The sequence below is a fragment of the Podarcis cretensis genome (genome assembly GCF_951804945.1).
Source record: "Podarcis cretensis genome assembly, chromosome: 3".
Taxonomy (NCBI): domain Eukaryota; kingdom Metazoa; phylum Chordata; class Lepidosauria; order Squamata; family Lacertidae; genus Podarcis; species Podarcis cretensis.
The window spans coordinates 83519372-83544405 of NC_137172.1; the positions used below are offsets into that span (position 1 = coordinate 83519372).

A 25034-nucleotide genomic window follows, 5' to 3' on the forward strand; every position below is an offset into this window, starting at 1 on the left:
CCCCTTCACAAAAAATAATCTCCGCACTTTATTGGATGCATTAAAAGATTTGTCTACCAAAGTAAACTATTGGTGACCAAGCAGGAATATCCATAAGCAGTGTATGATGTCAACTTTCACCAGGTCTTTCTCCTTTGGGGTGCAGGGGTGTCAGCAAACTTCCATTTTCATTCCTGCTCCTAAACCTGTATAAAATAAAGGAGCTTCTTTCCACTCTAGAAGCAACTACAGCAAAGCTTTAAAGTATGGATTTCTATCTCTTGAAAAGGTATAAATAAAGGCTCTTGAAAGGTAAGGTGTATATATATCTCTGCTAACACAATTTTCCAGGTGCTTTTCTAAAAATCAAATTAGGAAAATGCACATAATTTCAAATGATATTTTATGTTTTATTGCTGCACCTGCCTTGCTAGTGCAGTCTATATATAATTTTATAAAGTACAGTGGTGCCTCGCAAGACGAAATCAATTTGTTCCGCAAGTTTTTTCTTCTTGCGAGTTTTTCGTCTTGCGAAGCACGGTTTCCCATAGGAATGCATTGAAAATCAATTAATGCGTTCCTAGGGAGACCGCCTTCAGACCAGATCCGGGGACAGTCTGTCCCCGGACCTCTTCTGAAGGCTGGCGGGGGGAGAAGGACTTTTCTCCCCACCGCCAGCCTTCAGAACAGCCTTCTGGAGGCTGGCGGTGGGAAGAAAAGCCCTTCTCCCGCCGCCAGCCTTCAGAAGAGTTCCTGCAGGGCTGCCTAGGCTGCGGATAGCAGCCTGCTGCCCAGTGCGAGGGACGCTCTGAAGCAGAGCGCCCCTCGCGCGGGGCAGACATCTGCAGCTTGGGGAGCCCTGCGGGGAACTCTTCTGGAGGCGGGAGAAGGGCTTTTCTTCCCACCGCCAGCCTTCAGAACAGCCTTCTGAAGGTTGGCGGTGGGGAGGAAAAACCCTCCTCCCACCGCAAGCCCCGGGAACAGAGGAGAATCGCTGCGCACCTTCTCCTCTGTTCCCGGACCTCCCACCGCAAGCCTTCAGGACAGGTGCTGCGCTTCCCCGCTGTCCCCGGAGATTTCCCTATGGGCTTTCGTCTTGCGAAGCAAGCCCATAGGGAAATTCGTCTTGCGAAGCCGCTAAAAAATCGGAAAACCCTTTCGTCTTGCGGTTTTTTCGTTTAGCGAGGCATTCGTCTTGCGGGGCACCACTGTATTTATAAAATGAATGCTCTTAATACCACAAATTGTGACTGTAGCATTGACAAGGTGACATAGGTGCATCAATAAAATGGCAGCAGATTTCAGTCTCCTACAGCTGTTGCAACATGACAAAATAAAGGCATACAGGTGGTTTTTAGGCAATTAGAGGCAACTGTTAAATCGTTATCAGGTTAACAGCTTTTTAATTCCTTGGAAGGGACAGAATGAACATTTGCAAATGGCATCTATTCTCATCCTTTTCCATGTCAGTTAATGCTGGAAAAGTGCTGGTTTAGATATCCTAGGATGGAAAGATTTCATTGGCAAGGCCGCCAATCATAATTGGCGATCTTGAGCAAAAACAGGACCATTGGCCATTAAGGCCACTTTCAGACATCAAAGCCAGCTAAAAATTAGTCAGCTACATGAAAAGCACTGGGCCTCAAGTCAGTGTGAAAGTCGCACCATCTGCCCTAGAGTCTGTTTCCTCTGAAACAAAGGGGTTGATTTGTTTCTACTCTGCTTTGAGATTCCCCAAAGTGAGAACACTAATGGTATCCTTTCCCATAAATGGTGTGCCACTCTATTTGGCCATGGAAAAATGCTACAATATTTAGTCATGTAAATTACTAATTTACATGCACCAGGAGCAGGCCATTTAATGACACTCCTGATGCCTGATCCATCACAATTAGCGATGCCTAAGCTTTTCGCTATCCATAGACTGGTGGAGCCCTAACTTTGCAAGGGATCAAATAGTATGCATTGTTTAAAAAGGCCTTTGTGGTATCAACATGGTGCCACATTACTTCACATGATCTCCACCTTCCCTAGAGATTAAATGAAGTCCTAGAAAGTGAGGGAAGGGGGCAGAGCAGGCAAGCTCACAAAGGCGCAACTACTTTAACCTTTTTTAAAAAGGTTTTTTTAAAAAAACCAGTGTGTCCCTACACAGTCTAGATACCTGTTCGCCCACCTTCTATTTTTTAAAAAAGAAATAACACCTAGCAAAGTAACATACAAAACCATCATTTCTGGCTACAAACCTGCCATTACAGACATGGTGTTGTGTTCCAGCTTCTTGTTCTTTTAATACAAAGGTTAAAAGGTAAAGGACCCCTGAACAGTTAAGTCCAGTCAAAGGCGACTATGGGGTTGTGGCACTCATCTCGCTTTCAGGCCGAGGAAGCCGGCATTTGTCCACAGACAGCTTTCTGGGTCATGTGGCCAGCCTGACTAAACCGCGTCTGGCACAATGGAACACCATGAAGGAAACCAGACTGCACGGAAACGCCATTTACCTTCCCACCACAGTGGTACCTATTTGTCTACTTGCACTGGCGTGCTTTCAAACTGCTAGGTTGGCAGGAGCTGGGACACAGCAACAGGAGCTCACCCCGTCGCGGGGATTCGAACCACTGACCTTCTGAGTGGCAAGCCCAAGAGGCTCAGTGGTTTAGACCACAGCGCCACCTGCTCCCTTATGCAACTACTACTCCCTAATGCAACTGCTTTAGTAGCAGATATATATGTATATATATGTATACTCCTTGGACTCATTCAGACTTAACACTAGAAGCAAGCTTTTGAGATGTAGAAAGCTGCTCATTGAGTGAAGGATGTTCAATACAAAAATGGGCAAATTTGAATTTCAAATTATTTAAACAAACCAATAGGAGCATTTAAGGAGATACTATGTTAATTTGCTTTGCTGCAACAGTTATGTTATATAAATCCTCAGAAAAGGCAGTAACAAACAAACAAACAAAAAACCACAGGAATGGTCAACAAGATTCCATCCCACCATCAGAGAACCCTTGTAAAATAAAGAAAATATAAAGCAAAAAGGGACTTACATTACCACAGCTGGAAATGTTTCCGAGGCACGCTGTATGTTGATGTGATGGGATTTGCAGAGTGGTCAGGGCATTTGGTGTCAACAGTAAGGACTCGTAATGGTTAGAGTCCTTATGATGCTGTCAGCTAGATGTCACCATCTTCCTTCTGATGGAGGCACATTTCTTTTTCATAATGGCTAGGTGTGGTATCTTCTTTAGTAGATCAGAGTCTTCATGAGCAAGCCAAAGCCCCCTCCCCCACATCCCAGGGAGGTGGGGCCATTGCCACATCTGCAGCCCTGCAGTGGCAGAAGGTGGGGCAGGCATATCAATTTGGTCCAATGACAGCAATGGGGCCATTTGGGGGATTTCTGCTGGTTGATGTCAACAAGGATCCCATGAGTGGCCCATCCAATTGCCTACAGGCAAAAGGGGAAGCACTGCTGCCGCAGAAAACTGACACTGGCTTCAATCCATGGCTCGCTTTGTAAGTTTGTTTCCATAGTGCTATGTGCAATGCAATTCAGAAGCTCACTTAAGACTAGATATTGCATGGCACAATAAAAGTATGGCAGTTCACAGAAGGTTGCAGGCTTTATTTTTTAATATAAAAATCAACAACCCAGTTTATTTTAAACAATAGTACTGGAGAAATATTGTATATCAAGAAGTTACACTCCTGGATCAAGCATAAAGAAAAGCAAAACAAAACATGCTATTCACACGGAAACCAATTAAGAGCATCTCCGTTTACTTTTTCAGTAGGAAAAATACAACTATGGGAACATAAGGGAATAGAAGGTACTTATCTGAGCATGATGTATACCTACAGGGCTTTTTGTATACATGCAAGAAGCATGCTAGACAATTGGTCCCAGTAAGTATATGTGGTATACATATGACTGAACACACAAGAATAGTTCTTGCACATTATGAGGATTATAAAGCACACATACAGCATAGATACCCACTCATTCCTGCAACACAGCATATGGCATAAGGCTTTCGCCACAGAATGTCCAACTACTTCTAAATTACATAGAACTATGTCTCACTGTAAAGCCATTGACCTCAGTGCAGAGTTCGCTACTAGTGCTTAAGTCCTTTGATCTCAACAGGACTTAGATAAATTGTGGCAATCCCACAACACTTTATTTCAACACTTAGGTACAATTGACTTCCTCTGAATTGAGTTTTTGGAGGGTTGTGTTCTTAGCTTGCTTAAATGCAAGGCTTAAGAGTTTTGTGACTTTCAAACACACTCAGGGGCTTCACATGTACACAATCCAACAACTCTCACATCCCATCATATTCCAGCATGGATAACTTCCTTATTAAACACCTGTCCTGTACTTCTAGAAATAAAATGAAATAAAACGATAAGCAGTGTAAAAAGCTCTGGCTTCATCAAACACTTAAAAACACCACATAGAACTATCCCATGCTGGTTACCAGAGTGTATTCAACTGTAGTCCTGTACTCACCAATGAAAAATAGGATAGAAAGTAAAGGAGAAATGTGTTCTGTTTTAATGTAAGAAATACCTTGCTCAATATTCTTCAGTCCATAATCTGGTGGGAGGCTGGACTCAGTGTTTGCTCTCTAAAATGATAGGTGGTTCTGAAATCAGCAGGTCGTCTTCACCCAGGGAAGAATTCTGGTCAGTGTTCACAAAGTTGGGGATGTTGAATTTTGCATGGCTATTCAGCTCCTCCTCCAGTCCCTCGCTGCTTTGAATTACTTCCTGAAAATGGATGTTACTGTCCATAACTGGCACTCTCTGGCATTGCTTTGCCCTGTCCATGTTCTCATACTCATTGATGTAGCAGTGAAAAAGCAGCCTGGATTCCTCAGCAGCCTGCTGAGAAATGATCCTATCAGGATCGAGAGGCCTTCCAAAGTCTGCCACAAAGTTGTTCATGCAGAGCCTTTTCTCAGAAGAGTCCGCAGTGCTAGGAAGCAAGGAGAGAGGAGCGGTGGGTGAAAAATTGGGCACCATTTTGTTTAGGAACACAGTATAAAAGATCAGGTGCCAAAAAAACTCTCTGGAAACAGACTGGGCTGAGACAGGATGGCAAAAGAAATGTCCTCCCCATTCTCTTGAGTCAATGGCTTGCCCTTATCCTACACTAATCAACTGATTACATGCCTAATCTGAACCAACCCTAAGTGCTGCAAATTCTGTAGAGTTCATTGGAAGGACTGTCCTCCCTGCCCCACGACAAACCATACATTTCTGATAACAATAAAGCAAAACACCTGTGAAAACACAAACTTAACATAGCAACTGAATGGAATTACTTGTCCTCTCCAGATACTCTTCTTAAAAGGAGAAGCTTGACATGCAGTTCTAATTTTGTGTTTTCAACGGTTAAAAAAAATCCCCAGGAATTTTGAATGTTTTCCACATAATTGTAATTTTCATTTAAAAAACCCAGTTATAAACAAAACCTAAGCCATACCAATTTAAATAAAATCACTAAACAACTTTTCAGGGGAGCACCCTTACACTCAGAGAATGGATAAAATTGTGTTGGAATCCATCTGCCAGAAAAGGTTTGTGATAGATGGGTTCTGCCTCCTGCAAGCCAGCTAAACCCTATAGCTGGACATTCTGTATTCCCAATGGTTATGGAACTGGGATGGGGAACCTGTGGCTCACCTGATGTCGATGGTTTACACTTCCCATTACTCCCAACCATTGGCAATGCCAGCTGAGGCTGATGGGAATTGGAGTCCAGCTCCATCCACAGGGCCAGTTCTCTATTCCTCATCTCAAATATTCATTAGGCTATCTGATTTATTTCTAGACATCCTGGTTTGGGGGTGCGGGAGAAAGAAGGCTGATGGGGCTTTGCCCTTTCCATCTTTCCCCCAGCTTCCAAGCCTTGCCATAAAGCAGCATCTTGTGTCCTTTTCTTCATTGAAGTAACTGGCATGCCTTCATTGACAAGATCAAAGGGACATCGTCTTTTCAGAACGGACAAGTTACATAGAATTGTACAGTGGCTAAAACATAAGCTGTGTTGGGTCTACTCTATTTCTGAGTGAATTCCAAAGAGCTATGGCAACAGAGGGGCTGCCGCCACCTGGGTCCTGGGCCTTAGACGTCTGTTTGGTGGTACTTACTCTTGGTGTGGTGCTCCCGCCTTGGTCAACAAGGTCAGTACAAAGAACATAAAAATGACGAAGACAACAAGGCCAACCCAAAACCCAATCACAATCGAATCTGTAAGAGAAGCAGAGAAGGAGGGAGATTAATCGGCGTGGGTGCGTTAGATTTCCATTAATACAAAAATGAAAAATGAACCAGCTGTTGCCCAGTCCTTGGCTGATTATGTTTCGTGTACATTTTGTCAAGCCCTGATTTGGTGAGGTTCATCTCTGCACAGAAATGTATTTGTGCGTGCTACTGCCCCCAGCTATATGTACAATCCACATATATCACTGTCTGTGTCAGCTGTTCACAGTGTGGGTCACTTGTGAGCAGGCTGGGGTGCCTAAATGCCCCTCCCTACCTTCCTCTCTAACTTGCAGCAGGTGATCAGTGATGTTAGAACTTGCACTGCCAGTCATGTAAAGAATTCTAGATTGAAGCCAGAGTCTTGTATTGTTAATATACACTGTCAGTGAAATCACAGAAAAACTGTGCTGCTTTGCAGGGGTGGAGGAAGGGGGTGCAGTGGGGGTGGGCCGCCCCAGGTGTCACAACTGAGAGAGGTGACAAAATGCCAGGCGGCACTCACTGCGAGGCCTGCAGAGCACCCAAGCCACACGTCTCTCCTGGGAGTGACACGGTGGCTTGAGTGCCCACAGGTTCTGTGCTGCCCCAAACAGTCCGCCCGTTGCCTCCCCCTCAGCAGTAGGGCAGCTGAGTGGGAGGAGACAGGCAGACTCCTCAGAGGCCCCGTGGAGCATCCTGCCCCGGATGGCCCCGTCCCGCAGGTGGCTGGCCCCATCCATGGGTGCAGGGCACGGCCCTGGGCATAGGGCACACGTTCCGCCCCAAGCGCCCGAACGGCTTTCTCCACTGCTGCTGCTTTGCAAAGATTCCTCTAGCACATGTATAGCATGGGAAACAACCAGCTAGGTCTCTGCGCATACACACAAACACACACATTGTGGCATTTCTTTCCCAATAGTCCAGGGGGTTGAATTTAAAACCAGCAAAGAAGGCGAACTCAAATGACAGCAAGAACACAAAAGTAAGATACTAAAAGCTATTTTTTTCTTAGCTATATAATTTTCAAACAATAAAAGGAACAATTACCGCGTGGCAGAGTAAAGCAGCTTATAATTAAGGCTGATTGCAGCTTCTTTATGCTCTGCTCACATTTGACGTTCTGCATACAACTCTGGCAAATTCCATTTGGAAAGATAAGCCTCCTTTCATAAAGGACTATGTAGTGCTCATCACAACAGTCTTGGCAAAGAACAGCTCAGATCACAGGAACAAATTGAGGCTATGTGATTATTACCAAGGCCATGAAACATAGGATGAGTAGAGACAATCTAAAAAGAAGCTCGCCATCTACCCCTGAGGCATGGAGTGATCCTGAAATGACTGGTGCTCATAAAAGAAAAGAAATTCCTGGCTCAGAAGTCAGGGTTGCCCCCTTCCCTATCTGTAAAGCCCATGTCCTCAAACTACGGGCACAAATATTTAAGAAAATTACAAGGGTGACTTCCGGTTTGACTCGCGGACAGCAAGGAAGCACGGAAAACCTCGTCGGGGTTTTCCAGCAACATGGGGGCTTGGGGGAGTCGCTAGGGCACTGCGCACCACAAAAATCTCACGGGGGAGACCCTTGAGGGACAGGCTACCCAGCAGCGAAGGAGCTGTTTCGCTGTCTTTTCGGGGGGTTTTTTCAGAAGAGCTCGAGGACGGCGAGACTGCGATCGCAAGTGGGAGAGCACCGACCCTGTGTTGTGATGCCTTCAGCTTCCCCTGAGAAGCGCGATGAATCTCCAGAAAGATAAGAATAAAATCCTTGGCGAAAGTGGAATATTTGTACTCTAAAATCTTGAAGATTGGACCAAGTGATTTTTGGATGCTTAAAGATTGAAAACAGGGAATTCATCCCGGCTGAGGGGGAAAATGGCGCAGGAAACAAAGTCGCAAGAATGAGAAAGGAAGTGAATTGCTGCCTATCTGAGTGAGTACAAAACAAAAAAGTCCACAGCAACTTCTTTGCTGCGGCAGACAAACTTACCAATTACAAAGTAACTAATAAGGAACTGACTAGAGACTTTGAATACCTTTGTGCTAGAAAAGCAAAAAGTTAAAGAGTAACCGCGTTCATTTGTTTCAATAGAGCTGCAGTCAAGAGGACTGCGAAAAGACTTGAGAAGGCTTTAAGGAGAAGGGAAAAGAATGATTGCATGAAAACCTCACCTCACAAGGAGGGAAGATACCGGACTCCTGGAAAGATGCTCACATAACGCTGATACCTAAATCGGACTCAGACAAATTGAATATAAAAAACTATAGACCGATATCACTTCTTAACAATGATTATAAAATATTTGCTGAAATAATGGCAAACAGACTTAAGAATTATCTAAAAAATGTAATACACACAGATCAAGCTGGATTCCTTCCTAATAGACAATTAAAAGATAATGTTAGGCATATAATAAATATCGAATACCTGGAAAAGAAGAATGAAATCCCTGCAGCATTAATTTTTATTGATGCAGAAAAAGCATTCGATAATGTATCATGGCGGTTCCTATTAAAGTGTATGGAGACAGCAGGGATAGAAGGTGCCTTCATGGAGGGAATCAAAGCAATTTATTCAAATCAAAGAGCTAAACTGATTATTAACAACAATTTATCTGACACATTCAAAATTTCAAAGGGTATGAGACAAGGCTGCCCCCTGTCACCGCTTCTATTCATAATGGTATTGGAAGTAATCGCAAATAAGATAAGGAAAACGCCAGAGATACGAGGAATTAGAATTGGGGCGAAAGAATCCAAACTAAAAGCATACGCTGATGACTTGGTAATATCAGTGGAGGACCCAAAACAAAGTATTGACAAAGTCCTGGTACTTCTAGAGGAATTTGGGAAAGTAGCGGGCTTTAAGTTAAACAAAACTAAAACTAAAATGATGGTTAAGAACATGGGAGAAGATCTAAGGAGGCAGTTAGAATTTCAATCGGGAATCAAAGAAGCAAAAAAGGTAAAATACCTAGGAGTGTGGCTAACGATGAAAAATATAAATTTAACGGCTGATAACTACACAAATACCTGGAAGGAAATCCAAAAGGAATTAGATATTTGGAATAGGATAAAACTCTCCTGGTCAGGTAGAATGGCAGCAATTAAGATGTGCATACTGGTCAGGTATGTGCATACTGCCGAAACTATTATTCTTATTCCAAAATGTCCTGGTGATTAGAGGAAGTGTAATATTCAAAAACTGGCAGAAAATTCTCTCTAAATTTATATGGCAAGGCAAAAGACCGAGAATTAGATTTAAATTGTTAACGGATAGAAAAGACAGAGGAGGATTCTCGGTCCCAAATTTGAGATTGTATTATGAAGCCTCGTGCCTTTGCTGGCTTAGAGAATGGATTACCTTAAAAAATACAGATCTGCTAGACTTAGAAGGCTTCGATTTAAGATTTGGTTGGCATGCTTATCTCTGGCAGAATAAGGAGAAGGTGCATAAAGGCTTCTCAAACCACATTATCAGAGGAACACTGTTAGAAGCATGGGAAAAGAATAGAAAACTATTGGAAAAAAATACCCCCTGGTGGCTATCGCCTATTGATATCTTAACTATTAAAAAAATAAACATGGAAGGTGAGAGATTGACCTATGAAGATCTCCTGGTAAGATCGGAAAGAGGATTAGACCATACGAAGAGTTAAAAAGCAAATTAACAGGTTGGTTGCAGTATCATCAAATTAACGCCTTATGGAAGGAAGATAAAAAGATTGGAATGAATGAGAAAAAATCTAAGTTCCAGGTAGAGATAATAGAAAGCAAAACAAAACTGCTATCTAAAATGTATAATCAGCTATTAGATTGGGACACCAAGGACGAAGAGGTCAAGGAGGTTATGGTAAAATGGGCAATAGACATTGGATATAATTTGGATTTTGACAAATGGACGAGGTTGTGGACTAAAGGAATGAAATTTACAGCCTGCACTACCCTTAGAGAAAATATGGAAAAGATGATGTACCGTTGGTACATCACCCCCGTGAAATTGCAAAAAATGTATAAGACTGGTGATAAAAGGTGTTGGAAGTGTAAATCCAAAGAAGGAAGTTTCTACCACTTGTGGTGGAAATGTGAAGAAGTTAAAAAAAATTGTGAATCCATATACAACGAACTGAAAAAAATACTTAAATACACTTTCATTAAAAAGCCCGAAGCCTTCCTTCTGGGAATGATCGGAGATGAGATTAAGAAAGAAGATCATATAATGTTTCAATACGCAACTGTAGCTGCCAGGATTCTGTTAGCACAAAATTGGAAAACCCCAAATATCCCGACCGTTAAAGATTGGCAAATTAAATTATTTGAATATATGGATTTGGCAAGAATGACGCAGAATATCAGACAGCAAAAAGGTACAAAGTTTATTGACGATTGGACCAAATTCATAACATACATGGAAACAAACTCAAGAGACATAAAAATCACAGTAGGTTTAATATAACCCTTGAGATGTGTAGACGATATAAAATGAAAAACTGCAGAATGGATGTAATATTTACATAGCCCAAAACCGAGATGGAGGGAAGTCAACCGTTATTTGTTTTTAATTAATGTTTGTCTTCTGGTTTGTTCATGTTTTTTGTGTTGGTTGATGTTTTCTTTTTTCTTTGGTGTGTGCTGTTTATTTATTTATTTATTTTATTTTTTGTTTGGTTATAGAAAATGAATAAAAAGAAGTTAAAAAAGAAAAGAAAATTACAAGGGGTAAGTCAATGGTGCTATCAAATTGACTAAGAGTGTGTGTGTGTGTGTGTGTGTGTGTGTGCGCGCGCAATTTCAAAAATGCATTTTCTTGACATTCGAGTTGAGAATGAAGAATTTTAGTAATTGAAACAACCAAAACATAGAGTTTCCATATTAAGACTTACACTTATGAGCCTTGAGGCCTTCAAAGGAAACTGGCCCATAATCATAATATTCATATTCCCAAGTATAATCAGAATTCGATAGCAAAGAGTGGTGGGATGTTCTGTTGGAAACAAATCTGGGTCCAGCCATCTCCAACCTGCATCAATACAGAAATGCAAAGACAACAAGCTTTAGCAGAAAAAACGCATCTGAACCAAGCCCCCACCCCAAACCTCTCAGCTTTCTACCCACGACTCCTCATTCCAATCAGCAGCAGTTCTCTTCTCTTACAAATGCCAGCCTTCACCTCCACCTTTTGCAGTCTGTTGGTGGATGGCTAAAATCAGCATTGAAGCGGCTGAACACAAGGTGATTCCAGGACTGATGTTAGGCTATATATAGCCTTTCCTCCATGGAGCTCAAGCTGGCATACAAGAGTTCTCTCCCTGACAACATTCCTGTGATGTAGGGGACACTGAGAGAGAGACACAAGGTCACCCAGTGAGCCTCATGGCTAAGTGGGAATTAGAACTCTGCCTTCCCAGGGCATAGTCCAAAACTCTAACCTTTACGCCACCTGGACTCTCTGGGGCTCATAGATTTTATGGTAAAAGTGAGGTGCTGTGGACCAGCTGTAGACACATAAAAGGAACATAATGCTGTGTTATCATCCATTCAGAGACAGCTTGCAATTATTACAAGCCCTCATTTTACGTTTGCATAGTTTACAAATGTATGCTTATATGTGTAGCACAATGCCACAATCAGGCGCCTTCAGTGTAGTTTAAAGGACATTAATAAGTTGAAGCCTCACAACCGTTTCCACTTTAGAGGAAAGAGAACTCTGAAAAATGTGTGCACATATATTAAGACTGTTCGGTGCAGTACAGGCTATATGGTATTCTCTCGCTATCCAAGCGTACCTGTCACAGAGGGATTTTTGCAAACCCTCTACAGGCTTAGTGTTTTAAAAATAGCTGGGCTCTTAATTTTGATAGGCAGTTCGTAATAAATTCTGCACAGTTTTGAAAAAAGTGTACACTCTAGTCAGCCTCAGGAGGTAATCTGTTAATTCTAAAACTAACTACTAGCATTAAAAAAAAGAAAATGTGATAGCCATTCATTTCTTTCCATTCTTCAGACAAAAGCATGTGCTCCACGTTCAGTTTCTTGCCAGGGCCCTTTCACTTTTAAGTATAGCCACTTTCCAACTGACTCTCAGTATCTAATCATCACCTCATGTCTCATAACAAACAACTCTGGGGCATGATGTTATTTTCCAGTTGTCTGCTCAGTGGGTACATACAAACATTTATTCACTGCACTGAAAGCATTAGTCAACATACACCCATTTTTAGCATTTGCCACATTTATCATGCCAACTTCACAAAGCAGACAAAACGTAGGATTCCTAGCATACCCAATCAATGCACTTCATGGGATCAAACCCAACATTCTGTCCTGTACACCTGAGTGACGCAGGGAAAGTGGGGCAAGGGGGAGGGAGATCATTTTTGTTAATCATTCACATTTGATGATTTGTTTCCTCCTCCCTGCCCCACCACTTTCCCTCTCATGCTCCCTGCTCTTATTTAAGCTTGTCAGCTTTCAGAAACAGTGTATGCTACCAACTGAAGTGCTAACATAGTATTCTTTAATAAGAGATGAACGACTAGCTAACGGGTCTCAGACTCCGGAAAGATATTGTGGGGGCTTACGTTGTGCACAACATCATGGATTGCAATGTCGTGACATTGGGCACAGTGCCTAGCGAGACGGCCAGGCAGCTCAGCTTCCATGGCCGGGGTTCCTTCGCCGCCTCCTGCTGCTGCCATGGGCTGGAGGCTGCTTCCCCTCCACAACAGCAGGAGAAGGAGCCAAGTTCCTGGCTCACACAACCACTTCAAATGCCCCCCTCATAACAAGTGTCTGAATTTGACTCCCCCTTTGAGCTTGAGGTCAAATGTTGCTCCAGTCCCTCCACGCCACCCCTGATAACTTGCAGTCACTGCAGTGAAGTGTAAAGTGGTACCTCGGGTTAAGAACTTAATTCGTTCTGGAGGTCCATTCTTAACCTGAAACTGTTCTTAACCTGAAGCACCACTGTAGCAAATGGGGCCTCCTGCTGCCGCTGCGCCACCAGAGCACAATTTCTGTTCTCATCCTGAAGCAAAGTTCTTAACCCGAGGTACTATTTCTGGGTTAGCAGAAGCGTATGTAACCTGAAGCGTATGTAACCTGAGGTACCACTGTACATCCTTATGAAGCTTTTAACATCCTTAAGAAACTTTTAACAATAGAACAGATCCATGATCTGGCAATGGCATCAATACAGTCATTTGATCCCCTAAGGGCTAGATCAGCACTTTATTTATTTCTTAAATTTGTATACCACCCTATACCCGCAGGTCTCAGGGTGGTTCACAAAATAAAATCACGATATCAAAACACAGAATACATAATCAAAATATGACCTGACCAGGAAAAGGGAGTGGATCCCTCACCCTTTCTGGCTCCTTAACAACGATCTGATATTCAGAAATCAGCAGCTGATGCTTTTATTAGCATGAACATAAACATAAGAAATGGGTACACCAGCCAGAGAGACTTCAAATGCCTGGATCCCTTCGCAACAAGTGTGGGAGGACTGCCCAATCCTTGGATGATATTTTTTTTTAAAAAAAAGATGGGCCACCAATGATGGCTATTCTGTGCTTAGGGATGGGAAGGCCTGGGGGGGGGGGACGGACCCAGGAAAAAATTCCAGTTCTTCCCCCAGGTCTTCCCATCTCTATCTGTGCTTATGAGATATTTATCATTTAACAAGAGAAAGCAAAAGATCCACTTGAAGAGACTTTTGTGGAAACTGTACTTATAACCCCAAGGAAAATTTTCCCTAAAGTGTTCTATATTGCAGGCAGGGGAAAGAGGCGTCACTGTACAGTCGTACCTCAGGTTAAGAACTTAATTCGTTCTGGAGGTCTATTCTTAACCTGAAACTGTCCTTAACCCGAGGTACCACTTTAGCTAATGGGGCCTCCCAGTGCCGCCGTGCGATTTCGGTTCTCATCCTGAAGCAAAGTTCTTAACCCGAGGTACTATTTCTGGGTTAGCGGAGACTGTTTTCTCCCTTCAGTTACTCAGTGTAAAGGTACATAATTTTGTCTTTTGCCAGGGGGATTTTGGAAGGCAATAGACACAGCATCAAACTGTATCTTTAAAAAATATCAAAAGGCAGAATCCACATTCTCTACCTGCCTCAAGCAAAAGGCATCATTAAACCACCAGCAGCATCTTCAATTCTCACCATAGTGAGTCTCTGCATGACATCAATTTAAATTTGAGAGCTCCAGGCAAATGTTTAGTCAGAGAACTGACAGGCCAGGAAAGCTTGTTGGAAAATTGCATTTGCAAATAATGGTAGTGGGTGAAGTGATGATAACAACAGGTTTCTAGTAGAAATTGATGATTCAGCAGATTGTTTTACGTGTTCCCTTACTCCTTATACCTCAAATAAATCTGGCAACAAAGTGCACCTCATAGGTCATCCAAGGAGTCCTCTGATGGCTTCTACAAATTAGAAGACAAATTTCTCTCTTTTAAAAATAATAATAATACTGTACTAAATCTATAACATGAAAGCCCCGGATGACAAACCTGCCACATTGTGGCAAAATCCTTTGCAGATTTACAGCAAAATCTTATATACATCAGCAACCATTTATAAACAACAACAGGCTGTCAGATGGCACAGCTCATACCTGTGGAAGCACACGTTCAGCACTGGCTCCTGAACTTCAGAGTATATCCCAAGATGCTTTTCTACCACCACCACCACCCCACACAGAATGGGCCAGAGACATAATGGCGCTTGAGGTGGCACATCTAAAATGGCAGTCTCCTCACCAAGCAGTGTGGCAGTGGAACATTCCAGTGGAAAGTGCCCCTGCTCAAGCCACATTGAAATAAACAGAAATGCTTAATGAGTTTATGGCCTTAGCTCAGTGTAAACTGAGCTCTTCTGCTGCTCCTGCCCATTACAAGGAGCATTGCACAGAGAACTTCCTGGTGGGTTGTGCTCAATAGATCATGTCTCTTCCCATTCTATTCTGCTACATTTAATGGCACCCACAAAGTGCCTTGCTCCTGCATGCACACACTTGTGGGTGTATACACACACCCTGAAACCATCAAGATGCTGCCTCCTGTCATGGCAATGAGAGAGGGGGGTAGAATATACACACATACACATACAAATGCACCATGTGCATACAGAGTTCCAGGACTTAAAAGCTTAGCGCAACACTCCACAAGGAAACAAGTCAATCTGAGAGATTTTATGCCCGTGAAGCCATCTTCCATGGGTTCCTGCAGCTGATAAATCAGGCTGATGAAATGAGGCATCACCAAAAAGCAAAGTAAGGAAATTTAGGAAGAACCATGGAGATTACTCATCTACATTAATGAGCTCCAAGACAGCTAGTGCAGCAACCCAGAAAGCAAAGTAGCTTTGATAAATGCTCATTAACAACGGTTGCGGCTGTAAAGCAGAAAATAAAGCTTAGATAGCGTTTAAGGATCTTAGCACAGAACTAAAATTAGTTACAGAAGAGATGGCCCCCTATTGATTCCCTCCTCCTCCTCCTCCATCTCCCTCTCCCCTCTTTTCATTCTCATTCTCACTGCTTCCCATAGAGCAAGGAGGTGCTGGTCCAAGGTTCATACTGCCTCCCCTGTTGGTATGCATCTGAGTACCAGTTGCGGGTTATCACAAGTTTCAAGAGTGGTGTTGGGCTCAGGGCCTGGCTTGCAGGCTTCCTGTGGGCATCTGATCAGCCACACAGGACTCGATGGGACTTTGGCCTCATCCTGCAGGGTCCTTCTTGTGTTCTCCTGGGAACAGTGGTGGTCCTCAGTCCCTGTGCCCTACTTTCTTTTGTTGCATGGGGGAAACAGTGTACAAGGACCAGTCAAACAGATTCCCTTTGGCCCCAGGAGCCAAGCATCAGTAAGGATTCCCAGAGCTTTCCCAATCGGTTAGCCCATTGAGCCAAATCAGGGTCCTGGTGGTGGTCAGCTTAGTGAGTCGCAGACCCGCCAGTTAATTACTGGATCTCTGCCTCCTTTCTTTTATCAAATGTTTTGTGCCACTGGGGAAGTGGTTATTTTGTATTGATTTGTTTTGGATGTTTGTATGTGATGCCAATAAAAGGTTTGATGATGAGTAAGGATTGACATGACTCTGTCAAGGCTATGTGAAGCATTCTATCTTATTATAAATGGCCAATAACACCTAAGGCAGAAGAAGAGGAGCCTGGCATGAAAGCAGAAATATGCCAGAGGAGAAGAAGAAAATGATAGTGGCAGAAAGAGAAATGGAAGAGGGAACGTATTAAGGAAGGAGAATAAAGAAAAAGGAGTGTCTCTGTAGACACATCTATCCATTGCAAGGCAACACTTGTCTTTTAAAAGCAAGCTCACATAGAAATATTTAAGTATAGTGTGTATACTTTATTATTAGAGTCTTGACACTTTAGAAACATGGAACAATACAATGGTAAAAAAACAACTGAAAGAGTCAGTGTCTAATATTAGCACAACTAAGAAAGGAATGCAGTATAAGATGAAGTAGTCCTTTCTACCTTCAGTGACCAGTGTGAAGGGCTTTACCAGGCAAAGGGCCTTCTCAGTGGTGGTGCCCACCCTGTGGAAGACCCTCCCATCAGATGTCAAGGAAATAAATAACTATCTGACTTTTAGAAGACATCTAAAGGCAGCCCTGTTTAGGGGAGTTTTTAATGTTTGATGTTTTATCGTGTTTTTAATATTCTGTTGGGAGCTGCCCAGAGTGGCTGGGGAAACCTAGTCAGCTGGGTGGGGTATAAATAATATATTTATTATTTTTATTATTATTATCATCATCATGATGCACAGAGATATAATTTACTATTTATCCAATACAGGAAAACAGAATGCTGGACTAGATAGGCCTTTTGTCTGATTCAGTAGGGCTCTTCTTGTCTATCAAAGGCAGGAATTGCTTCATTAGAAATACACTGCCATCATCTCCCTGGCCCCACCTGAATGAACCACATGAGTGATAATAGCTCCCTCCTATTGTGAAACGAAAATCTTCGCTTCTTAAGAAATTTCAAAACAAACAAACAGAGGTTTACAATAACCAAAAGGCACCTGTTTCAGGATTAAAAAGTACACCTAAATACATTGTTACCGGTTTCTCCTATTTAGACTAAACCAAGGTTTTCTGATGCTTTCACAATTCAACACAAATGCTCTGTTCACTTCTATCTGTATTGTTCTCCTGAATAGTGTGACATGTCAGGGATGTGCCACATGCAGGCATTTTGGCGTTGCCCATGACTTCTTCCCACAGAAATACAAGGCTGAATTCAAAGTTGCACAAGTGAATGACCACTCACACCATGGAACTTCACATTCTACTCTTCTCCCTGCAACTTTTTGCACCCCCCAGCCCCATAAATATCTGCTCCAGAACCAGAAGGTCCCCCCCTCCAGATTTTGAGAACACACAGAGGACTGCAGAGGGAGGAGAGGGAGGTGAGTCCTATTGTCCATGCAGAACTCCACTGCATTCACACAGACAGCACTGGAAGCAACACACAATCAAGTTGCCTTTAACAAACAGTGCCTTGTTCAAGAAATTCCCACCTCAAAACTGTGAACATTGGAAGTTACTACCCCACTTCTCCAGAACAGCAGTGCAAGGTCTTACACAGGTGGCCTGCTTAAATTTATCATTTAAAATTTATGTGGCTTATTAAGATCAAATAAGATATTCAAATACACACACTCCCCCGACGGATGAACAAATTATCCACTTCTCTGTACATTATAACAACTCGCTGTCTGCAACTGCATTAAAATTCACACTGTTTATTAAACCCTGGTGTTTTCCAAAGGTAACACAGATATGTAGAGCAGAGGTCAGCAAACTTTTTCAGCAGGGGGTGGGTCCAATCCACTGTCCCTCAGACCTTGTGGGGGGCCGGACTATATTTTGGAAAGAAAAAAAAGAACGAATTCCTGTGCCCCACAAATAACCCAGAGATGCATTTGAAATAAAAGGACACATTCTACTCATGTAAAAACATGCTGATTCCTGGACCGTCCATGGGCCTGATCCGGCTCCCAGGTCTTAGTTTGGCTACCCATGATGTAGAGAGTGCCTGGCATTCGCTTCTCCTGCCAAGAATACAGTACAGTATAGCTAGGAAGATACAAAGGGAAATAATTGGGTTGCTTGACTGTAGCAATTACTGTAACAACACAAAAGAGGGTTAGAAGGAGAAAGAAAATAAAAATGAACTTCCGAAAGAGCTACGTCAAATTACAACCAGCTTACAGCTTACATATCTTTTTTATCTTATAAAAAGATTTTATACAAAGATCTGTGATCCTCTTGGTACCCAGTCACAAAGGGCTGGAGAAGCTTTGCTTCAGTGACCCAAACTACTCCAGTGTTGATTTTTTAGCACAAACAGCTATGCAAACCTGTTACGGGTGTAGAGCTCAAGGTTTAAGCGTGATTGTGCAAAACAGGTGGATATCTTCTTGCTAGAAAGTCAGGAAGTGGCTCTCAGCACTGGGTGGCAACACTATGCTAAATTTCCAGCAGGTGGGTTGTAGATGTGTGGGGAGTATTGTATTTTCCTGTTACTATTATTGCATTATTCTGTTTTGTGTAAACCACCCTGTGGCCTCTTGATGAAAGGCAGTATAGCAACACTTGTTCTCTCTTGTCCTTCAGCTTAGAGCATGGTAAAATGGCTTTCTAGTTTGTGAAACTGGATATCTCAAGGAAAGAAATGAGAGGGTGGGTACGATTTTGGGAAGTAGATCCAAGAGAAACATACAGTAGCTTCTTCCTTCCTCCCCCCCCCCCTTCAGCTAGACTTTTAATAAGAATATAAAGTGTCCAAAATGATTAGGATAATGATTTGTTACAAAAGTCTAGCTGAAGGGGGGGGGGGAAGGAAGAAGCTACTGTATGTTTCTCTTGGATCTACTTCCCAAAATCGTACCCACCCTCTCATTTCTTTCCTTGAGATATCCAGTTTCACAAACTAGAAAGCCATTTTGCCATGCTCTAAGCTGAAGGACAAGAGAGAGCAAGTGTTGAAGTAACCCCTGCTGTCTGAGGCCGTAACAGAGAAGCAACTGAAGGTGTACTTTATCCCAGAAACAAAAACAACCACGTTTATTTCCTCCATAAACAGTTCTGTGCAGTTACTAAATGGCTGCTCTACTATTAGCCTTGGCCAATGCCATGTGGAAGAAAATGACTTCTGTTAAAGAGAAAGAAATGCTGTTTTTGTTTTGTTTAACACTGGAGGAGGAGCATTTTAGCAATGTCCCAATCATATTTTCCACATCATTAGCGGGTGCGGAAACTAAATTATAACTAAGTCGGCCCCTTCCTCAACGTTAGAGAAACTCAAAGCAATTTAATAAATCCAGCTTGCTTTTAAGCTTCAGCCTAGACCCGCAGCTATTTTTTCTTTCAGTTTCTTTTTTTAAAATTTGCTTTTTATTAGTTTTCTTGCTTGATGAACAAACACAGACAATAAAATAACCAAAATAGTAAAATGACAACAAAAACAAAAAAGGGGGAGGGACTTACAAAAAGCATACATACAACCATAAATCTATAAGTTCTTACATACGGACTTATGTCACTATATTCTTTAATCCCAATTCCTTTTCTTCTCTAATAGGCTTCCATCCTCCTCAACGCAGGTCTATTTTGCCTATTTTAAAAACTGTTCCTTTTATCCTTTCTTCATTTTTACTGTTTTCCGCATACTATACTTGTAATCCATGTTGTGTTTTGCGAAAATTAATCAAAGCAAATCCAGGTTTTGACTTGGGGATACTGTTGTTGTTTTTTAATAATCTCTGTAAATTTCCATTCCTTTTGGAATTTTCGGTTAGACTTCATTTCAGTTTCCCAGATGGTAGACAGTTTAATTCCATCCATTCAAGTTACGGTGGAACAAGTTTGTATTGGCTGAACTATTACATTAGCCCAATTATTGCAGCTCTTACATGTCTGCCCTTTCACTGACCGGACCCCCTGCCCACAACACCATCTCTCCCAGCAAACTTCATTATACAAGCGTAAGATTGAGATCTGACATAAAGTTGACTGCTCATCTTCTTTGAGGCTTCGGTCACCCTTTGCTTTGCTATCCCCATCTTTATTTCTCCCACTGGGCAGCACAAAAGTTCAGGCAAATGTCTCCCTCTGTCCAACCTATTTGGCAAATATGGGCAGGACAATAGGGTTTCTAAGCACATTCCAAAGCTAGGTATGGCAGAGATAAATTGACAACAACAGATCTTGCAGGTAAGCCTTCAAATCTACTTGTCTTTACTAAAACTCTCACTGGAGATGACTCAGTCAAGTTATTCATGCTTGGGGACATAATATGATCTGCTAGCTAGGAACTATCAATAAATCATCTTTGCCTTATGGCTGTCAGCAGTACCATATATTTGGAAATTGAGGCGTACCCAAAGTAAAGGAAAGATTGAACTCTGATTAATAAGAATACACACAGAGGCTTGAACCAGCAAGACTCTGGGTGCGTATAATAATCTCTGTCTCCCTCCACTCCTCGGCCCAGGTCGTTTATTCACAAAAGAACTTTTACAGAGTGTTTGTAAGAACCAATCAGATTTCTTCTGAGCATTTCAACAAACCCCACGTGGGGACAAAGTTAAACTACCAAAACTAAGCATGGGGTAAATTGAGAACTACAAAGGAGTGCATCCAGCAACCCCAGAGATCATAAACAAGCAATATACATGATAAGAAGGATGGCCAGGAGGACCCGATCATTATCACCTTCATGTGAGATCTGTTTCCTGGCCCTAAGATTAACATCCTGGGATTAACATATCAGAAAGGCTACTTCAAAGAAACTTGCCCACTATCTTTATGGCCCAGGGTGCCTTCCTGGCAAGCAACTGGTAGCAACTGGGCTGCATACGTGACTTGCCAAGCAAGAGAAATGGACAGTAGAGAAAATGGCCAGAGATGCAGAGGGTTGTGGGATTTGAACAGAAATTATTGTCAATGTATCAAACCCAGTCAACACAATGCATTCATCGTGGACACAATGGCTTGATGCATATTTTATAATTCCTCATAGTAATCCCACCTGACCCCACACTCTGGATATTTGCACTCCTACAGGAAAGAGGCACGTGCATGGTGCTGTGGTCTAAACCAAAGAGCCTCTTGGGCTTGCTGATCAGAAGGTCGACGGTTTGAATCCCCGCGATGGGGTGAGCTCCTGTTGCTCTGTCCCAGCTCCTGCCAACCTAGCAGTTCGAAAGCACACCCGTGCAAGTAGATAAATAGGTACCACTGTGGCAGGAAGGTAATTGGGATCATCTTTAAGGATGGTCCTGGTTGCGGGCAGGCCCCCAGGGTTCCTCCTCCACTGGGTGGGCAGAGTAATGCCGTTATGCCAGGGTGGCACCACGATCACCTTGGCTTCTTGGCCAATCGCTTTTGTGGGGGGGGTTCGTGGGGGGATATAAAAGTGGCAGTGTGACGCGTGTCAGACACCTGCTTCAAGCTGCCAAAGACCCGCCCACCCGCCCTTTATTTTAGATGTCCTTTGGCATTGGTTTGGATTTTGGTTGGTCACCTGTCTTGGGACGGGGGCCAGGTAGGAATTTTTCCATTTGGCAGATTGGCACTGGCCACTTGGTTTTCACCGACCTCTTAGCAATCGTCACAACTTTGTAAGGTTTGGCGGTTAGGCATTGACTCACTGATTTGTGGGAGAGGAGGTCAGTCATCGCCTGCCCCTCCATTGACCAAGAGTATTCCGTTGAAGGAATCCAGGGCCTAGATCCTGTCCGAAGTCCACTTGAGGGGCTAGGGCCATGCCAGGCCTCTAGGGACACTGAGGAGAGCTACAGGCGGCTTCCTCCAATGTGACTTCCTCTTCGGGTGGTTTACCCTTACTGACTTCCTGCAAAGGGGGCAGGAGTCCGATATAGTCCTTTGCCAATGCCTATGCCAATACCGCTCACATTTCTGTAATCAATAAAGTTTTGGCCTGAAAGTGAGATGAGCACCACAACCCCAGAGTCGCCTTTGACTGGGCTTAACCATCCAGGGGTTCTTTACCTTTTACCTTATATTTGGAAAGTGTTGCAGGAATGGGTGATACCAAAGGTTGTAGTTTGAACACATCAGGGGTGGGCAACTCCCAAGAGACTACGATCTTTAAAAACTGGCAGTGATCTTTTTAGGAAGTAGGAAGGCCCGTTTTTTAGGGGTTCAGGTCAAGACTGTTAACCTTTTATTAAAGGAGGGGGAAAGCCATGCTTTTTTGGCATGCAGGACAAAAATGTTGAGCTTTTTTTAGGGGAGCCAAACTTGTTGAGCTTCTTTAGGGGGAGCCAGTGATCTCCCACAGATGTCCAGTGATCTACTGGTAGAATAGATGGTAAGTCTACAATATGTAGTCTTTTGCTTCTGTCCTCGTTTTCAAACAGACTCTTCAGCAACCCTGAAGCTTCAACCCCCTTTTTTCCTCCTCATACTTTTTCTTTCCTTTGTCTGGTACTTATTTAGCCCTCCCCCCCCCCATACTGAAAGTCTCAAGAAAATAAACTGAGTGCTGAATTGAGACTAGGAAGACCTGGGTTCAAACAACTACAAAGATTACGGTGTGACAGTCTCGACAGCCTACCTCTCAGAGCTGTAGGGAGAATGTATTAATATGAACCCTTGACTGCCAACCCTGAACGCATGGGTTGAAGGAAGGGATAGGAACACGGTCAACTCTAGTGCAACCATATTTGATCCTGCTATCACATATGTCTATTCCTCTGGCTGACAGGATCAGAAGTCTGGAGAGAGGCTTTCTTTTATTTAGTGAAGTGTCAGAATTTGACCAGGGGAGACTGGAAGCATCAATTGGCCTGTTGTGGTGTTCTCTTCTGCAATACAGAATTGCTATAATCCCAACAGCCAGAAAAACAGAGAACTGCAACAAATACTTCTCTTGCAAGCTTTCCCCAAAAGCTTTCCATCCCCTGCAGCACTGACTCAGTTCAGCCAAATTCGCGTCTATCAAGGAACATACTGTTCTCACAGACTTGATCTGTCTTTTTTCTCTGCAAACCAATTTTAAATTCAGACGACAATTATCACCCTCACAATGAATCCTGCCATAACAACTCTGCTCTAGGCATATTCTCCCTCCCTCCCTTCCCCCTCTGTGAGTGTTTCATTCTGGGATCTGGATTAACTTCAGAATAAATTCCGCCAATTCACTTCTACTCACCACCATCAATGACATATCAGAGTAACCCTACTGTGATCCCAGCCACTTTCTCAAGACCATTTGCTGTGCAGTACTTATTGGTTCATATTTCAGCCACCATTTCCCCACAGAACTGGTTGAAAAACAAAAAGCAAAGAAGATGGGCATATTTAGCTTTTGGAAGTGTGTTCGTGGAAGCATCTTCACAATCAGCTATTTTTGTTCCACAGTACAGTTCAGTTAATTTACAGCAGGCATCCCCAACCTTCGGCCCTCCAGATGTTTTGGACTACAATTCCCATCATCCCTGACCACTGGTCCTGTTAGCTAGGGATCATGGGAGTTGTAGGCTGAAACATCTGGAGGGCCGCAGGTTGGGGGTGCCTGATCTACAGTATTCTCATAATGTCCAGATATTCTTTGGGAGATGGGAGTGGTGCAGACAATTAAGGAGGAAGAAACAACCCCAAATATGACATTTTATTTTCTAGTTGCCTCCAATCACATCATTTTTGGATGGTTACGCAAAGAGGCCCTAAACCGCACAGCATGAGACTCACTTTAAAAAGAAGACCACAGGGTTTGCTTACATTACCAAGTATCATTTGATAACAACTCCTGAATGAAGTTTTACCAAGTTATTCATAGAATTATGGAGTTGGAAGGGACCCAGTTGTTTGCCTCCCATTTTTCAGCCTAGAATGCCCCCACACTAAAATGCCCTTAAAGGTAAAGGTAAAGGTACCCCTGCCCGTACGGGCCAGTCTTGACAGACTCTGGGGTTGTGCGCCCATCTCACTTAAGAGGCCGGGGGCCAGCGCTGTCCGGAGACACTTCCGGGTCACGTGGCCAGCATGACATCGCTGCTCTGGCGAGCCAGAGCCGCACACGGAAACGCTGTTTACCTTCCCGCTGGTAAGCGGTCCCTATTTATCTACTTGCACCCGGAGGTGCTTTCGAACTGCTAGGTTGGCAGGCGCTGGGACCGAGCAGCAGGAGCGCACCCCGCCGCAGGGATTCGAACCGCCGACCTTTCGATCGGCAAGCCCTAGGCGCTGAGGCTTTAACCCACAGCGCCACCTGCGTCCCTTACAAATGCCCTTACAAATTAACAAAGCCTGGAACTATATACGGTAGTCTAAATAGGAATGCAGGGATCTGTATGGAAGCGTCTTATAGTCTCTGCCACCTAATGATGGGGAGAGCAATCCTCTGTAGGATGGGGAGTAGGAATGATGGGCAGATCATCTGTCACTTCCAAACCCTTGCCAGCTCACGCTGGCCAGGATGGGAGTAGGGCACTGCTTTCCATTCTTCTCACCTAGCAGATCTTTGCCTTTTAATTTCCTTCCACCACAACTGAAACCAACAGGGAAAATAATTAACTGTGACAGCTCCAGGCTGGTAAAGGTAGCAGGCCCAACTTTGGGGGCTGTCGCAGATGGACGGCCATCTGCCACGTATGATTAAGTTGAGATTCCTGCATTGCAGGGGTAGGTCTAGATCATGGGTAGGCAAACTAAGGCCCAGGGGCTGGATCCAGCCCAATCGCCTTCTAAATCCAGCTGCGGACGGTCCTGGAATCAGCGTGTTTTTATG

General features: G+C 43.3%; 1 protein-coding gene across 1 annotated transcript; it reads right to left on the minus strand.

Moving 5' to 3' along the window:
- Nucleotides 1-3592: 3592 nt before the first annotated feature.
- Nucleotides 3593-11487, minus strand: MRAP2 (melanocortin 2 receptor accessory protein 2). The gene is given in 5 exon segments (XM_079970585.1): nucleotides 3593-4611; nucleotides 4614-4969; nucleotides 6147-6246; nucleotides 11124-11260; nucleotides 11395-11487. Coding segments are annotated over 5 exon segments (687 nt in total). The 5' UTR covers nucleotides 11454-11487; the 3' UTR covers nucleotides 3593-4576.
- Between the last annotated feature and the right edge of the window lie 13547 nt (nucleotides 11488-25034).